At 37.7% G+C, this 19579-nt stretch overlaps 1 protein-coding gene across 1 annotated transcript in view; it reads right to left on the bottom strand.

Annotated features, from left to right (window-relative positions):
* The window catches only part of LRRC74A (leucine rich repeat containing 74A), a 32789-nt gene extending 14739 nt beyond the window's left edge, over positions 1 to 18050 (bottom strand). Inside the window, exons 1-6 of the mRNA XM_063293664.1 lie at positions 18011 to 18050; positions 15954 to 16067; positions 15091 to 15266; positions 14036 to 14143; positions 12129 to 12225; positions 6611 to 6660 (exon numbers count right to left, since the gene is read on the bottom strand). Coding sequence (XP_063149734.1) covers positions 6611 to 6660; positions 12129 to 12225; positions 14036 to 14143; positions 15091 to 15266; positions 15954 to 16067; positions 18011 to 18050 — 585 coding nt within the window. The remainder of the gene's footprint in view (positions 1 to 6610; positions 6661 to 12128; positions 12226 to 14035; positions 14144 to 15090; positions 15267 to 15953; positions 16068 to 18010) is intronic.
* Positions 18051 to 19579: the final 1529 nt, after the last annotated feature.

Below are 19579 nucleotides of genomic sequence, written 5' to 3'. Positions count from 1 at the left end.
GTGGTGAGTGATCAGCTGGGAGGTGGGAGTGTCATCCCTTCCCAAGCTGCACTGCAGCCATTTAAATGGACTCTAAAACTGACCACCCCATTTCTTAATGCACCAATTTATTTGCCTTTTCTTTGTTTAAGAAAAACTTTTTCCAACACAGAGATGAGATTTCTCTTGGTAGCTTTTACATTATTTTTGAAACTTAACTGTTGAGCATTAGAACATGGTTTTGTATTTTACGTTTTGGGCAAAAAGAACCGAAATCTGAACTGTGGATTTATTTTATAGAAGCAAAGGACTATATATTTTTTGGGATTTAATTGGCAGTATTTTTATTGTTTCCTTTTGGGATTTAACGAATCTATCCTGTTGGAATCAGAACTTTCATGCTACCGTGAAAAAGTGAGTGTTGTTGTTCTTTTCCTAATGAGTTAATTGGATACTTCCTGTAAACACCTCTAGTGGCAAGACTTTAGCTTTTGAACGATCTCAGTCTCTAGTATTTTTCCACTGACTTTAAGATTTGGTTGTATTGGCTAATTTTAACCACCAGAGGGAACTAACCATGGCTTCTAGGAGACCACCTCGTTGTGGTTCTGATGATGGGGAGATGATGAGAAATATGATTAATGAAATTTCTAATACCTTTAAACAATCTTTTGATGCCTTTGAGAAGAAAATGGAAAATAGATATTCTGACTTTGAGAAAAAGATGGAAATTAATTATGGAGACTTAGAGAAAATGATGGAAAGTAAATATTCTGACTTTGAGAAAAAGATTGAACATCAAATGGAAAAAACATCTGGAGAGGTGAAACAAATAACAGATTGAGTGGAGGTGTTAGAAACTGAGATGGATAATACTGAGCAAGAGAGAAAAAGAGCTTGATAAAATGGCTCTGTTAGAATTTAGGGACATGGATTTTTGTCTGAGATGAGAGGAGTTCCTGAGGTGAAAGGGGAGAATATTGTTGAAAAAATCCTACAGATTTTGGCAAAATTATTGGATTGGGAGGAAGATAGAATGGAGGATGAATTAGATAAAGTTTTTCACATCAACTCAAGATAAGCAGCTATAAATAATAAACCAAGAGATGTTTTGGTTCATTTTGCTAGAAGGAAAACAAGAGACCAGGTTTTGCAAACTCACTTTGAATCAAGATTAAATATTGACAATGTGAATATAACTGTTCTGAAAGAGATTCCTGTAAGGATTTTGAGGAAGAGAAAAGACTATGCTTTTTTAACAGAGATTTTGAAAAAGAATAAAATTGTTTTTCGATGGGAAAGATTGGAAGGTGTAAGTTTTATGTTCCAACAGCAAAGATTCAGATTGACCTCCATCCATAAGGCCAAAGACTTTCTTGCTAGATATAGATCTAGTTTGTATTGGGGTGTAGATGAGAAACCTATGCCTGGAACTAGACCCCAAGAATCTGTTCTACAATGTGTAGACATGGGTGCTACATCTAAGGACTTTCATCAGATGTCTGCTTAATCATGGTTTGCACTTACCTTACTTGGAATGTGAATGGGGCAAATGCCCCACACAAAAGAAAAAAAAATCATTATTTGAAGAAATTAAACCACGATGTGATAATCTTACAGGAGACTCATATAAGGAAAAAGGATATTAAATATTTGATGAATAAAAATTTAGGAGAGGAATTTATTTCAGCAGGCTTGAAGAAGTTAAATGGACTTGTAATATATGTTAAACCACAATTGAAACCACGTTTATTGCTTTCAGATGAACATGGCAGATAGGTAGCAGTGGAAGGTGAGCTTAATGGACTTATATCTATTGTTGTGGGGATATATGCACCAAATGAGGATAAGAGTAAATTTTTTAGACATCTTCTGAACGAATGGTTGTCTTTTTCATATCAAAGCTGGTGTCTACTAGGAGGTTGGAATGGTGTAACCTCCCCACGATTGGACAGGACATCTGAAAAGGAAATTAAGCTTACAGAAGGAAGTCTCCCACAGTTTTTATTTGACATAATAGACAATTTGGCATTACTAGATTCCTAGTGACACAAACATGGATTGGCAAGGGAATATACTTTTTACTCATAAAGACATAAATCCTTTTCAAGAATTGACATGATATGGTTTTCAAATAATTTAGCTAATAAAAGTTGTAAGGTTGATATTTTACCGAAGACTTTCTCTGATCACAATCCAGTAAGTTTGAAAATAAAGAGACCTTCTATGGCTTTTTGATGGAGATTGAATGAAGCTATTTTACAAAGAAAAAACATTTTGGTTGATTGCAAGAGGAGTTTAAAAGAATTTTTTGACATCAATTTGGACAAAGACTGACCTAAAAACTGTTTGGGACACCAGTAAGGCAGTTATGAGAGGTCACTTTATCTACCATAACTAATATAAAAAAGAAGTCTCAACAAAAAATGCAAACTATCTTGGATCAAATTAAAGTAAAAGGAATTGAGTTACTGAAAAACCCAGTGGATACTGGTATTTTACACAACAATTATCTATGTTGACTGTGAGGGAAATTGAGACAAAATTGCATTATGTTAAACAGAGACATTTTGCGTTTGCCAATAAACCTGGAAGATGGTTGGCCTATAAATTAAGGAAGGAGAGAGAAAAGAAAATTATATTAAAAATTCAAGAAGGAAATATTGAATTAATAGAAAATGAAGGAATTAAGAAATAGTTTCACAACTTTTTTTTTCCAATTTGTACAGAAGGCAAGAAGTTTCTCTGGGAAAGATAGATGAGTATTTGGAGAAACAAAAATTACCAAAACTCTCACAATCACAGAAATTATTAATGAACAATCCTATAACTACTTTTGAAATAGTGGAAGCTATAAAAAGAACCAAACTGGGGAAAGCACCAGGTCCAGATGGCTTGCCAGCATTGTATTATAGGTGCTTCGAGGATCAGCTTCTTCAGCCCTTTCAAAGATTGTTGAATTCTATTTTGCATGGCTCTGCAATGTCTGACTCTTAGAAAGAAGCCAATATTGAACTTTTACCAAAAGAAGGCCAAGATATTACTCTCACTAAGAATTATAGACCAATTTCATTGTTGAACAATGATTATAAAATATTTGCTTCAATATTGGCTGAAAGAATGAAGAAAATCTTACAGGACTTTATTCACCAATATCAATGTGGGTTTCTACCCAAAAGGCAATTACGAGGCAATTTGAGAATACTTCTGGACATTATAGAATATCTACAACACCATAATGAACAGCAAGCAGCTCTCATCTTTTTAGATGCAGAGAAGGCCTTCGACAGTTTGAACTGGATTTTTATGTTCAAAGTTTTGGAAAATATGGACTTTGGAGATAATTTTATTCAAGGAATTAAATCAATTTATGTGCCTCAAAAAGCATGTATTATTGTAAATGGTGATTTAACTGAGCCTTGTCATATACAGAAAGGAACAAGGCAAGGGTGTCCTTTGTCACCTCTACTCTTTATCCTAGTTCTGGAAGTCCTGAATAGAGACATTAGACATGATGATCAAATAAAGGGTTTGAAGATAAAGAAGGAGGTCTTCAAACTGAGGGCCTTTGCTGATGATTTAGTTTTAATATTACAAGGCCCTTTGAATGTTGTTGAACATTTGATGAAGAAATTAAAGGAATTTGGGTCATTAGCTGGACTTAAAGTAAATAAACAAAAAACAAAGATGTTGATCAAGAATATGACTATACACAATCAAGAAATGTTGATGGGTAAGACTGGTTTTATAATTGAAAAAAAGGTCAGATAATTGGGGATGACATTATCAAACATGAATTGTATGTTGTTTCAGAGTGACTATGTTAAATTGTGGAGTGATGTTAAGAAAGACTTGTTAAGGTGGGAAAAATTACAACTGTCAATGATGGGTTGGATATCTGTGATTAAGATGAATGTTTTGCCTAGAATGTTGTTTTGTTCCAGACAATACCAATTTTGACAACAGACCTACCATTTAAACAATGGCAGAAAGATATCTTTAAGTTTATTTGGCAAGGGAAGATACCAAAAATCAAGTATAAATTGTTTCAAGATGCCAAAGAACAAGGTTTAGGTTCACCTGATTTGAAATTGTATTTTGTTGCCTGCTGTTTGCTATGGATGAAGGATTGGGTGACCTTGAAGGACACAAAATTATTGGAACTAGAAGGACATGATCTCTGATTTGGGTGGCATGCCTACTTGTGGTATGATAAAGTTAATAAAGATTTTAAAAATCATTTTGTTAGGTGTGCCATACAGAGGGTTTGGAATAAATATAAACCAATATTGCCTCCTAATGTACCTATGTGGTTGTCCCCTCAAGCAGCTTTTTTTTTAGAAGAGAGATGGCAGGCAAACCAAGCTGGTTGAGATATGAAGATTTGCTGAATTTTGAAGAAGGGATACCTCAACTTAAAACAAGGGAACAACTAGAATTGGAAGGTTATATTTGTCACTGGTTTAATTATGCACAACTGCCAGAATGCTTTAATTTGCATAAGAAAGTGTATAATTTTGTTCATGAAAAAACACAATTTGAAATGGAATTTTGTACAAGTGATGAGCATCTTATTTAGAAAATGTATAAAATGTTGTTGCAATTGAATTTAGAAGATGAATATGTAAAAGATTCTATGATTAAATGGGCTAAGAATTTTGGGTATACTTGAACAATGGGAGAATATGTGGAACAAAGGTATGAAATTTACTCTGAATTATAATATGAAAGAGAATTTTTATAAAATGATGTACTGTTGGTATTTAACTCCTGATAAGTTGTCCAAAATGTACAATGGGGTATCAAATGTTTGTTGGAAATGTTTACAGGGTGAAGGAACTTTCTATCATTTATGGTGGACTTGTGGAAAAGCTAAGAAATTCTGGAATCAAATATGTATCAAAAGATTCTCAAAGTGGACTTACAATTGAAACCAGAGCTGTTTCTCTTGGGTCTGATGGACCAACAGCTTGAGAAGCAACATGGAACTCTGTTCTTATATATGATAACAGCAGCAAGACTCTTAAACGCTCAAAGATGGAAGGATGCACAAATTCCCTCAATGGAGGACTGGATGATTAAGTTAACGGAACTGGCGCAAATGGCTAAGCTGACAGCATTGATAAGAGAAAACACTGTAACTGGATTTGTTTCTATTTGGAAGCTGCTTTTGGGCTATTTGCTTGTAATGGAAAACAATGAAGTTCTGATTTTGGGTTTTGATGATTAAATGGTTTGATTTTAGAGAAATAATGTTACTAAATGTTTAATTAATAGCAAGAGATTAATGTGCTTTTATATCTGTGTTGGAGAAGGTCAGAAATCACCTGTCTTCTATGTTTTATTGTCTATTCTTGCACTGTGTTTCCCTTGTTTCTTTTTTAGACTTGTATTCTATCTGTTCTATATTCTGTATTTTGTGTTTTAATTATATCTTGAAAATTAATAAAGCTTTATTAAAAAAAAATAAAACCACTTCAGTTTATTCCTCAGGAGACCTGACTGATGGGAAACTACAGTACTGGACACTGGAAACGACACTCAGTGGTTTGGGTTAGAGAATATGGTTCAAACAGACAGTCAATTTCAGTGCGTACCTCATCCCTGCTTCTGGTTCTGATTAGGGCTTCCCTCAGAGGAGGTAGAGAGGAGTTCAAAGTTATTAAAGAATGATTAAAAAAGAAATTTTATTAAAGAGGCATGCGTTTTCTGCAGATGTCTCAAATAGAGACTTGAAGGAAGTACAGTCCTTCCACCCAAGAGGCCAAGTCTGATCAAAATTTGAGAGAAAATTTTACAGTATTTATAAGACTTTTCAGTCCCAAGACTCTGGGTAACATATTTAAATGAAAAGAAAACGAAAACCATAACAATAAATAAGTAAATCTGAACAATATCGAAAAAAAAAACAATCACATAATGCAAAGATAAACCCCAATAAAACCCAAGATAAGAATCCAGTCATTCATCTGGGACCAAAAGCTCATTGAAATACAAAGGTCTTAATCTACTTTCAGAACTCAGCAGGGTGGGAGCTGTGTGTATGTCTGGAGGAGCAGTGATCCCTAAAGTGATGGCCTGCTGTCCTACCCCATGCGCTGGGGACCTCACAAGGAGAGGGACTTTCAGCAAGTCCTCTCATGCTGCCTGGACTGGACAGGCAGATTCAGTTCTGCCGAGGTATTGCCTGATGTATCCCAGTGTGGCACTGTTCAGAGCTTTAAAGTTAACGATCAGCACTTTGAAGTGCATATAGAAGCCCACAGCAACCAATGCAGATGAGTCTGTCCTCTTGGACTGCTTACTATCAGATCTTTACTGCCAGAGTTATTCACTACTATTGCTTCAGGATTAGTCCTTCCTCCCCTGAATGAACAATGGAAGGGGTTGCATGCAGAAGCTTGTTGCACTTGTAGACAGAAGGTATTTTCCTAATATCGCCTTATGCTATGACTGGGGATGACTGGAGTTGTAATTCATCACATCTAAAGTTTGGGAAGCTTATTTTAAAAGCTCCAGCTAGTTTGGGGAATTCTTCTTTAAAGGGTGTCATAAAACTTTACTATTTATATACTTAAATGCCTCCTTCTTGTTCCAGATACCCAGTTGTCCCTTTTAGCAAATTACTCACGATTAAGGATTCAGAAAAGTATGGCGCTGCCTCATCTCTAAAATGATTTCCTAAAGACAAAGAAAATAGGTTGCTAAAAGGTTGGAGGGCTGTTTTATATAAGACAATTGCCTAGATAGATCTCACTTCCATTTGCAAAGGCTACTTGTACAGTCAATGCACAGTACACAGATCTCATCTAATACACATTTACCTTTATATGATGCATGTAACCCTGACTTAATTTCAGTTTTTTAAATGGAAATTGTCTTTGTTTCAGTAAACCAGAGCATATGACTCTAAGTCATGAACAGGGGTGTTATCTAAAACTAGACAGCAATTCGTTCCAACAGGGCTTCAAATTTTACGTTAACCCATAAAAATAAGAACTATCAAAGTAGTTAATAAGAATATACCAACAAACCTTTTTTAAAAGCCATATTATTTCAAAAAAGATAAAAAGCTTAGTGAGTGACAATAAGAAGACAGGTTGTCAAACCTTGGAGTTTTGAGATACCATAAAATTTCAGGTAAGACCTTTTTCATCATCTTGAATTATATATTCAGGAATCTGATTTTGGAATGTAAGATCTTCAGAAAAAAAATATCCCATGTAAATAATTCTTTTTGGGCTAGATGGCATTTCTTGATACTACAGAGTTATGAAATTTGATTGCTTTGTATAGAGAAAACTGAAGATGTAAGTAGAAATAGCTTGACTTCCCTCTTGAATGTGGATAGTAAAAACATGGGTGCTTAGAATTTTTTTTCCCCTTATTTAACTTTCTGCCTGTTCTTTTAATATTATTGATTTGGTATACAGTTACATAATTCAAACAACTGTAAAGGCTTTACTAGTTAAGAGGCATGAGTTGTAATCCTAAACTCACTGACCACATTTTTGGTTAGACGTGGGTTGACATTATACAGTTTTCTGCCTAGAATCCTACTGCACTAAATAGCCATGTGCATATCAAATTTTGAAGGAAAAGTTCAGGCATAGACCACAATTAGGTACGTCAAGTTTTATTAACAAAGAAATCAGTAGAAGTTAAATTCTTTATTAGGTGCTTATATCCCAGTATTTTCAATGCATTAAGAGCTAAAATCTTCAGCAAAGGATCGTTACCTGGTCGTGGTGCTGAGCTTGAGCACCTCAATGATGCCATGAGCTAAACCGTGAAGGGCCACCCAAGTTGGGAAGGTCATGACAGAGAGGTCAGACTAAATGCGATCCCTGGGGAAGGTAATGGCAACCCACCCCAGTATTCTTGCCGTGAAAACTAAATGGATCAGTACAACCAGAGATATGTCGGTATACCATCGGAAGATGAGACCCCCAGGTCAGAAGATGGTCAAAATGCTACTGGGGAGGAACAGAGGATGAGTTCAACTAGCCCCAGACGTGATGACGCAGTGAGCTCAAAGCCGAAAGGACGGCTAGCGGCCGACGGTGCTGGTGGTGAACGGCGAATCCGATGTTCTAAGGATCAACACACCATTGGAACCTGGAATGTAAGATCTATGAGCCAGGGCAAATTGGATGTGGTTATTGGTGAGATGTCAAGATTAAAGATAGACATTTTGGGCATCAGTGAACTGAAATGAACTGGAATGGGCCACTTCACATCAAATGACCATCAGATCTACTACTGTGGACAAGAGGACCACAGAGGAAATGGAGTAGCCTTCATAATTAATCGTAAAGTGGCTAAAGCAGTGCTTGGATACAATCCAAAAAATGACAGAATGATCTCAATTCGAATTCAGGGCAAGCCATCTAACATCACAGTGATCCAAATATACGCCCCAACCACAGATGCTGAAGAAGCTGAAGTAGAACAGTTCTATGAGGATCTGCAGCATCTACTGGACAACACGCCTAAAAGAGATGTTATTTTCATCACGGGAGACTGGAATGCTAAGGTGGGCAGTCAAATGACACCTCGAATTACAGGTAAGCATGGCCTGGGAGAACAAAATGAAGCAGGACATAGGCTGATAGAATTTTGCCAAGACAACTCACTCTGCATAACAAACACTCTCTTCCAACAACCTAAGAGACGGCTTTATACATGGACTTCCCCAGATGGACAACACTGAAATCAGATTGACTACATCCTTTGCAGCCAAAGGTGGCGGACATCTATACAGTCAGTAAAAACAAGACTTGGAGCTGACTAGTTCAGATCACGAACTTCTTCTTGCACAATTTAGGATCAGACTAAAGAGCTTAGGGAAGACCCCCAGATCAGCTAGATATGAGCTCACTAATATTCCTAAGGAATATGCAGTGGAGGTGAAGAATAGATTTAAGGGACTGGACTTAGTAGATAGGGTCCCGGAAGAACTATGGACAGAAGTTCACAACATTGTTCAGGAGGCGGCAACAAAATACATTCCAAAGAAAGAGAAAACCAAGAAGGCAAAGTGGCTGTCTGCTGAGACACTAGAAGTAGCCCAAGAAAGAAGGAAAGCAAAAGGCAACAGCGATAGGGGGAGAGATGCCCAATTAAATGCAAAATTCCAGAGGTTAGCCAGAAGAGATAAGGAATTATTTTTAAACAAGCAATGCGCGGAAGTGGAAGAAGACAATAGAATAGGAAGGACAAGAGACCTCTTCCAGAAAATTAGAAACATCGGAGGTAAATTCCAGGCAAAAATGGGTATGATCAAAAACAAAGATGGCAAGGACCTAACAGAAGAAGAAGAGATCAAGAAAAGGTGGCAAGAATATACAGAAGACCTGTATAGGAAGGATAACAATATCGGGGATAGCTTTGACGGTGTGGTCAGTGAGCTAGAGCCAGACATCCTGAAGAGTGAGGTTGAGTGGGCCTTAAGAAGCATTGCTAATAAGAAGGCAGCAGGAGATGATGGCATCCCAGCTGAACTGTTCAAAATCTTGCAAGATGATGCTGTCAAGGTAATGCATGCTATATGCCAGCAAATTTGGAAAACACAAGAATGGCCATCAGACTGGAAAAAATCAACTTATATCCCCATACCAAAAAAGGGAAACACTAAAGAATGTTCAAACAATCGAACAATGGCACTCATTTCACATGCCAGTAAGGTAATGCTCAAGACCCTGCAAGGTAGACTTCAGCAATTCATGGAGCGAGAATTGCCAGATGTACAAGCTGGGTTTAGAAAAGGCAGAGGAACTAGGGACCAAATTGCCAATATCTGCTGGATAGTGGAAAAAGCCAGGGAGTTTCAGAAAAACATCTATTTCTGTTTTATTGACTATTCTAAAGCCTTTGACTGGGTGGACCATAACAAATTGTGGCAAGTTCTTAGTGGTATGGGGATACCAAGTCATCTTGTCTGCCTCCTGAAGAATCTGTAAAACGACCAAGTAGCAACAGTAAGAACAGACCACGGAACAACGGACTGGTTTAAGATTGGGAAAGGAGTACGGCAGGGCTGTATACTCTCACCCTACCTATTCAACTTGTATGCAGAACACATCATGCGACAAGCTGGGCTTGAGGAATCCAAGGCTGGAGTTAAAATCTCTGGAAGAAACATTAACAATCTCAGATATGCAGATGATACCACTTTGATGGCTGAAAGTGAAGAGGAACTGAGGAGCCTTATGATGAAGGTGAAAGAAGAAAGTGCAAAAGCTGGCTTGCAGCTAAACCTCAAAAAAACCAAGATTATGGCAACCAGCTTGATTGATAACTGGCAAATAGAGGGAGAAAATGTAGAAGCAGTGAAAGACTTTGTATTCCTAGGTGCAAAGATTACTGCAGATGCTGACTGCAGTCAGGAAATCAGAAGACGCTTAATCCTTGGGAGAAGAGCAATGACAAATCTCGATAAAATAGTTAAGAGCAGAGACATCACACTGACAACAAAGGTCCGCATAGTTAAAGCAATGGTGTTCCCCGTAGTAACATATGGCTGCGAGAGCTGGACCATAAGGAAGGCTGAGAGAAAGAAGATAGATGCTTTTGAACTGTGGCGTTGGAGGAAAATTCTGAGAGTGCCTTGGACTGCAAGAAGATCCAACCAGTCCATCCTCCAGGAAATAAAGCCAGACTGCTCACTTGAGGGAATGATGTTAAGGCAAAACCGAAATACTTTGGCCACATAATGAGAAGACAGGACACCCTGGAGAAGATGCTGATGCTAGGGAGAGTGGAGGGCAAAAGGAAGAGGGGCCGACCAAGGGCAAGATGGATGGATGATATTCTAAAGGGGACGGACTTGTCCCTGGGGGAGCTGAGGGTGTTGATGACCGACAGGAAGTTCTGGCATGGGCTGGTCCATGAAGTCACGAAGAGTTGGAAGCAACTAAATGAATAAACAACAACAAGAACTAAAATATAAACTCACATTTCCCCCTGCTCTGCCTGGACAAGCTGGTTGTCTGGAAAGCATGGAGTGCTATTCTGTTGGAGTTTTTGCTTTGCCTATCAGATGCAATCTGGGATTTCTATCCTGCTCTGTGTGGATAAGCCAGCCTTTCCAGGAAGAGCAGGAAAAACATGAGTTTTTCACTTGGCTCTAATGTGTACAACCAGTTCTCATGAATTTAACCAAACTAGCTAGATAACCCTCATGGTTGGAATTATATGTCAGCATCATTTAGAATTTGCACTGTTTCTTTTGAGTTCTATAAACATGTCTGAAATACATGCTCTTGGCCTACTTTGGTTATTTAAGACAGCTGCATTAGGGTAATATCTGTAGTCCAGTATTTCATTTAGCTGCAGAGTTGCCTATCCAGACCTCTCCATATCCTGACAACATCTCTCAAAGGCTAGAATCAGAGCCCTGCTACCTAAGATTGTTTAAGTCAGTAAGCTGTCAGGGATGAACCTGGAATTTTACACATGCAAATCATTAATTGTATTACCAAGCCATATATGATGAATTAAGCCAGCTGGCACTTACAGAAGTAATTAAACATGCTATAAATCAGATAGAGGCAAGTAAAAGCTAGATCAAGATCTATGGTGGCTTTTAAAATCATTTGCAAGGGAGAGAGGGAGGACATGACTAATCCTGTGTGGCTCTCATGCTTCTTACATGTAAAAAGAAATATTGGTTGATTGCTTTTGTTGTTTTTTGTTTTTTTTAGTTTTCATGAAGCTTTGTGATACTGAGTTAGAGATTGGAAAATTCATGTTGAATTTTAGATCTCCACTACAGTCTTATATGATGGGAGAAAATATTTCTGATCTGAAGTGCCTCATATTTGGATTTGTGTGCCCAAGCTGGAGATCTGTGGTCCAAAACTACAGTTAGGGTTCAACCTGTATGCTCAAAGAGGAGGTATATGTTGGCAGTTACCATGCAGCAACATCTAAAGTATCACAGGTTTCTCACCTGTGATATACAGGCTCAAAAGGTGTGGATGTGGGCCATATCATTATTCTGTATATAATTCCATCCCCGCCAGCCACAATCCTTGGATCTTTCAGTAGATCTTTACTTTCTAAGAGCAAATGCCTTATTCTGCAAAGCTGATGCCTGAATATTTCTCTGTTGCATCATTCTGCCCTTCTAAGTATAGGAAACCTACCTGCAAGTCGAATGGCTCGGATATTAGAAATATTATTGAAAAACATCCTGCAGATAGCTTCAGCTCCATCAGTGCTCAGGTGATTATAGGAAATATTCTGAGAGGAAGGAGAATAACATATAGAGAAGAGTTGGAAAAAAAAAATAAGAGGATGAAGTTGATCCACTTAACAGTAATTGAGCAATTGGATATTTGTGAATTCCTACAGAATGACATGGTCCTTGTTATCCAGACTGGTATGTCAGTCAGAACTTAACTAGCAGGAGTTTACTCTTTTCCAAATGCTTTCTTTTTCAAATGTCTGTGTGTATGTTTACATATACTTTAATGGACCTACATTTAGCCAAATGCCATGTCATTGCTGTTGCAAACTTTGAATGAAGACTACCAAAAGGCAGAGATTTTTTTTAAAAAAAGGTATGAGGAATCAGCCACAAAAATGCACTTTCTCAGGTTTTCCCCATTGACACAAGAAGGGAAGGGTTGGAAGGGCTAAGATGCACATCTTAGAACTGATGAACACTCAGAGAAGGCTAAGCCCAGCAGCCTGATCTCCCAAGCACAACCAACAGGCTTAAAACTCAGATAGAGCTGATCAAATTTCTACCTAGACTTAACAGTTAAGTTTATTGCACCTAAAGTAGTCTAGGTCAGGCAGTTAAATTTATATTTTGGTCACTCTATTTGTGCCAATTTAAATCTTTTATGTAAAGATGTCACTATACAAATGGCGTACTGCTGCAAGTGATGTAATTTGCAGTTTAATAGATATTCAGGAATAACAAACCCCTCCCCCAGTGAGTCCATTAAACTGATGTTTCTCTGTGTATCCACAAATATACACACACACTTAATTTTTGTAAATGATATATTCATTTGTAGATAAATAGATATTCATTATCTAGCAATGAATTCTTTTTTCAGTTAGCAGATTATTGTGGAAATTGTATCAAACAAAATAGTTAAAAACAGGCAAATCAAAACATGGAAGAAACACTGACCATTTCGTCCATTTCTCCTGCACCTAACATAAGTTTCTAAAGGACAATGGGCATGCTAATGAGTAGATCCATTGAATGTGACTGTATTATTATTTTACTGAAAAGCACTTTCTGGGGCCTGCAACTGAAAGCAAGTAGAAGAAAATGGGCCAATTTTATCAATATAAGATTTGCCTCCCCTCCCACCCCCACCCCCCAGAAGACGACAATGTACTCAGAAGCCCTTTTCCACCCTTCCTCCATCTTCTGAAAAAGAAGAGTGATGAAACTGAGAGACTAAGAAGACATTCTAGTAACTTTGGGAATACAGTCAATGGTCCTGTTTATTCACCTTTCTTCATATAAGGAGAGCAAATTTTATAGGATTCCGGGGTGGGGGGTGGGGGGAGGATTGTAGGAAGAATTTTACACTTTTCCTCTTGCTGTCATAGCTGCTCAAGCTGATTACAAAACACATATATAATTTTTATTGAGAAAATAATAATAATAGTAATAATAATAATAATAGTAATAGTAATAGTAATAATAATAATAATAATAATAATAATAATAATAGTACTGAACATATAGGTTCTGCCACAGATATTGTAGAATGGAATGCAGCTATTCAGGATTCCAATAGTCCCTACTGTCCCATTTAATAATGTTCCCTTTGGTCACATTAAACACTCAAATGTAATAGCAACTTTTGGATTTCCCTGAAGACAACCCTCAGGCTTTAGGGGCTGCATGTGACCCTAGGTTGTTCACCTTTGATAAAGATATAGTAAATCACAGGGTCAAACAAGAAAAGACTGTGAAACTCATAGCATATCCATAAAATCATGAAATAGCCTAGCAGAATAGCCAGCCATAATTTTACAGTCCAGTACGAGAGAATTTCCATATGAGGGAAACACGGAATACCATCTCTTGGATGTAGCAGTTCTCTCGAAGCATCTGTACTAAGTATGTAGCTCCTTCACCCAGAATCCAGTTATCCTCTAGCTCCAGGTGAGTGATGGTTGTGTTGGACTACAGAATGAAGAATTCAAAAAAGTAAATAAATTTGCAGACACTTAGTGACATTAATTTACAAAAACAGCCATTACTATATCTGCCCTAAATATTGTTTTTGAAAACTCACAATCCCCAAACACTAATTGGGTTTTTATATCATGAAAAGCCATAGTCTGCTTAACCAAAATCAACTGGGTTTACTTAGTCGCTAAGCTACAAGCTGTGATTTCCAAATCCTGGTCAAAAACAACTGAAAACCAGAGGTCCCAAAGATATCCAGATCCTGAGCCATGTACAACCAGCACCTGAAATGCACCCAGAAGCCAAATGCCACCACTGCTGCACTTACAGTACAGGTGTTATCTGGGTAAAACTAGAAGTGCCCATAACAATTCAAGCTGCCACATTCTGGACCACCAGCAGCTTCTGGAGGGTCTTCAGCCTCATAGATCATACTGAACATATTCACAGTGAGAGTCTTTAGCTAGCAATGCTGTATGCCTAAAACATTAAGTTAGATTAAAACATCTCTTTAACTCTGACTTTCCTCTTCATTGTTGTGTCTGTGTAGCAGACATTAAAGCTAGTATGTCAAATGTTATATCTCTTTCAGCTCGTCATCCCTATACCACCAGTCAGTGGTTTAATATATAAGGAGGGCTGGTATACCAGTTGGTCAATGATCAAGTGAATTTAAAAAGTGCTGTGTGATTATATCTTTAATATTCAGTAGATGATTACTGTCAATTCTGCTCATCTATGCTACAAAGAATATAAAAGCAACTACAGTTCTGGTTAAAATGCTTAAAAGGTGGGAGGAAGTAGGAAGAGTCATGGAAATTGCCAGTTTTACTATGTGCTTAAACCTAATCTAGCAGTGTTATAATGTGTTCTGTTAACCCTTCTTCTCCAAACTGGGAAAAGTATGTTGAAGTGCAACAGCACCAGGTAAAAGTACTTACCACCAGAGCAATAGCAATGGCTTTGGTTCCCTTTGGACCAAGACCATGATGGCTGAGATTCATAACAGGCTCTTCCATGTTCCGGATGAAGTATGAGACAGGAATCACTCCCACCAGTTTGCACGCCTCTCGATACAGCTCCGCACCCTTTATAGTTGTAAATGAGCGCTCAGCATCTGCAAAGGAAACAGTATGGATGAGAGTGCATACTCTTGCTCAATACAGAGAAAACAAACTAAGCCCCATCGAGGGCTACACAAGACAATTATTAAAGAGAATGGAATTGGTGACCCTTAACATATCTGTGTGTACAAGTACTTCAGAAACTTCTCCTTATACATTGCAACTGCGAAAGTCACCATGAAATGAAGTCACCAAATAAAGTCACCAAATTAGAAAGAGATCCAATTTTCTTTCTTTCATCTATGTCAATCAAGCTTAGTCAACCAAGTCTTATTTATGATCAGGATAACATGGTCAACCTAATATAACAAGGGGTAAACACAGAGCAGATAGAAATGCACAACCTACATAACTGGTCTTCATTTCATTTGAAGTCTGGTAACAATTTGGCCGTGCATCACCCTCCCATGCAATGAAGTACTGTTAGAGGTGGATTGTTTCAGATCAATTTTAGATTTATGAATTTACTTTGATTAGGCTATTCCTGTCAAATGGTGTTGAAAATAATACTTTATGACAGTTTTGTCTTCTTTTGGGTTGGTGAACTACATTACAAACAATCTCTTTAAATGAACAACAGAAGCCCTATTTTAAGGTGACAGCTACAGAGCACTCTGGGCAACTCTCACAAGGTAAGGGGTGGGAAATGTTTGTATGAAAGACAGAATAGAAACATTCACCTTCAATCTCAAGGTCTGTGTCAGAACTGTCTTCCCTCTTCTCTTCTGCTGCCTCAGAGACATCAGCGACTGACAATGTCTCTGCAAATGTGCTGATTTCCGACATCTCGCCATCTGCAACAAGATGAATTACTTTCTGTGTGAATGGAAGGTTCTTGTGATATTGAGTATGTGGCATGCTGTCCAGAAAGTTCACATTGCTCATTAGTGAATCTATTAATGAACTTCAGAGAACCTTAGATGGCTGCTCATTTTTTTCCCCCTGCTCTTGAGTTCATGTTGCCCAGTTGTGCAAAACAATCATGAAAAAGCTGTTAAAAATCAATGGATGTTCTCTATGGCCAGAGTCAGAAGAGTTAACCACAGGCAGTCTTTTGGAGACCTGTAGTCTTGGTTCAAAAGGATACCATTGCTAGTTTCAAAAGGATGCGATGCTAAGGTTAGAAAACATCTTCTGTTTTCCCTGTTACTTGCTTCTGTTATCAGTTATGTTTCCCACCATTTGTTGATCTTTCACCTAAAATTACGCCTTTCCCTTTCCTTTTCTTGTATTCCTTTCCTGCCACTAACTGAAAGACCCTAGTAGTAATCTCCTGTAACAATTGGAAGACAGGTAGTGTGCCGGGTTCTCCTTCAATGGAGTGAAATCGTTTGAATGCCAGTGTGTGCAAGGATTGGAAGCAAGATTTGTAACTGGATGCCATTAGACATGATACCACTTCTCTCACTCCCAATTCATAACTTATTTTACAACTAAGCAGAAGCAGACTCTAGAAAGCTTCCCTTTAAGAAAGTCAAAACCATACAAGGGCCCCAGGGAATATTGTTATTAAATCTGATATTGGTGTTCTGATTTTTCTATTTATTTATCAAATTTCACCACCACCCATCTCCCCGACAGAGGGACTCTGGGCGCTTTACAATAGTTACTTTTTGGGGGGGGTATGCAGGAATGTTTGCCTCTTCCTTCCAGTCATTAGGTTACTGACTTATACTTTTGGACCCTTCTTAAGTGTTACTTAATATTCAAAGCTGACATGAGATCCACATTGAGCCATCCAGCTCTAGATATGTGTGAAAAGAAAGAATACTAGCTGTGGCCATTGACAGATCTCTCTTGTTTCACTGGTTTTGTTCTCAATGTTGAACAAGAAACCTGTCCAACAGCTCTTGTCTTTGCCTGTCATGGGATGATAGTTTGTGAAGAACAAACATTATTAGTACAATTCAAACCATAGTCAGGATTTCTAATTAGATACATAAAACTCCAACTCTTTCTTGATATCTAATGGATATTCAGATTTTTGTAGCCAAAATCTGGTAGCCTTTAGATCTTAGATAACTTTCTCTTAAAAGGCAATATTTGTTACTCAGGCTATTTCTTAAAGCCCCTGGTTTCAGGCCAAACAAACTTTTGTTATGATACTGCAGGAAGAGAGTAATGTTTTGCACTCACAAGCTACATTTTTCTTATCAGGGGAGATGGTGACTTCACTACGTAGAGAAAATTGGCAGGGAAGCAGAAGGTTAAAGTAAATACTGTAAGAAGGTTCACAGGAAGCTTAACATACCTATTTTGCTTATCAGTTACATTTTTAAAACAAATACTAATTGTGTAGCTGAATTCCAGCAGTGTAACCTGTGAGGAATATGCAGTGAGTAAGCCACTGATATCCCATTCCTGCAACAGGTGTTATTCCATTTGTAATAATAGTATTGTTTTATTCTTTGGGGCTAGGGATAGACTTTTTATTATTGGCTGCTTAATTGGATGCAATTGTTCACATTTCTTACAACAAAGGTAAACTTCTACTCAATTTTCTGTTTCTTCCTGAAAAGAAATGCACTGGCAAAGTTTTCTTCATTTCTGAATTTATACAAATCTGGCTGCTGGCCCACTTTATCGTCATACAAAGACATCAGTGTCTATCTCCCCTTTTTGGATCTCACATGTATACAGTCAACATTGCACAATTATGACATTTGCTAAAAGTTGAATGGCATTCTTTTGGCCATGTTTATTTTTTTTTAAATGAACACATCTACTACAATCTCACCTTCTTCTTCCTCCTCCTCCAAAAACTGCAAAAACTCCATGATGTTGCTGAGAAATCAGGTAATCTGTTGATTCTTCTTTACTGTATTTTAGTAATACAGTTTATTTCTTTCTTTCAGGCCCTTCTAAAGCAAAACCTTTACCTGAGCCCTCCAACAACAATTATGAATCACAGAAATGTTCATGTCTTAAAATGTCAGCTGGTGATGGAGAATCCCAGATTACATTGTTTCTGATTATAATGACCACATTTCCACGTCACTAAGATTGCCTGTATATTATGCATGCTGATTGCCTCAACTTAAGTTCAGGTCACTTTAATTTCATTTGAAGTCTTCCATGACCTCACCTAGACATTGTGACCTAAGATATATGATATCTCCTATAGTCACATAGCTGAGACTTGGGTCAAGTCTTCTTTGCTGAGCTGGATCAAAATGGATCAGAATTCAGGTCAGAGATCTTGTTTCAGAAAGTGGTGCTGTTGGTAATTTAAGGGGCAGTGAGGAGAAACTACATTAGATTGTGTATGTTGGTTTTTTCTAACATTCATGAAAAACACCTTTGTTTTGTGGTTGTTGCACAACCTGGCCAGGATTTTCTTTCAACAACCATGGCAGATACTGGCTATTTCTGGCAGTATTCAGTTTAGATGATCTATTAACATCAAAATATGGGTCTGATATGAGCTGAAACACTAGTGACAACTAATGCACAAATGAGCTGAATCACAGATATTCACACTCTATTTTCTGTGGCTATTTTCTAGTAAGTTTTCTACCCACAATAAATTCCCTGAGCTGTCCCTATTTGACTCTCTACAAATAACAGATCGAGGAAATTTTATTTGTACTTTCTTTTCTATATATATGAGATTTCAAATATTCCATAACCCTAGACGTGAAACTACTGTTTTCAGATAACACTGAACAAGTTTTATCCTGGCCAGAGGTGGTATAAGCCAGTGTGGTGTAGTGGCTAAGGCACCAGGCTAGAAAACAGGAGAATGTGAGTTCTAGTTCTGCCTTAGGCACAAAGTCAGACCTTTGGCCAGTCCCTCTCTCTCAACCCTAGGAAGGAGGCAGTGGCAAGCCACTTCTGAAAATCTTGCCCAGAAAACTGCAGGGACTTGTCCAGGCAGTGGCCAGGAGTCAAAAACTGACTTGAAGGCACCAAAAAAGAAAAACAAACAAACTGAGATGATATATATAATAAAATGGCCCATTATCCATGCTAGATGCAGAAAAGAACGAATGAAGCTATATGCTGCTTCCGTCATCCCCTTATGATCTTAGTTATTTAAAAGATGAACTATGTGAATCCTAAGCATGGCCATCTCTAGATGAGATTCTGTTGTTTGCCACATTATATAGCCTTGCTAGTTATTTTGGGTAACAGTAGAATATGAGCTGCCTATGATTCTAACTGGCTGAGGATATTCTGGTATTTCCTAATAAAGGCCATACTGGATATAACCAGCAGGTAAGAGTTTCCAGTTTTTCATCTAGTTTGATCTTTGATTTACATAGAAAGCATGTAAATAGACTCAACCAGAGTCACAGGTAGGGAG

This window comes from Candoia aspera, chromosome 1, assembly GCF_035149785.1.
Source record: "Candoia aspera isolate rCanAsp1 chromosome 1, rCanAsp1.hap2, whole genome shotgun sequence".
Classification (NCBI taxonomy): domain Eukaryota; kingdom Metazoa; phylum Chordata; class Lepidosauria; order Squamata; family Boidae; genus Candoia; species Candoia aspera.
The sequence above is the reverse complement of the archived record's forward strand: the minus strand, read 5'-3'. Positions and strand labels throughout refer to the sequence as shown.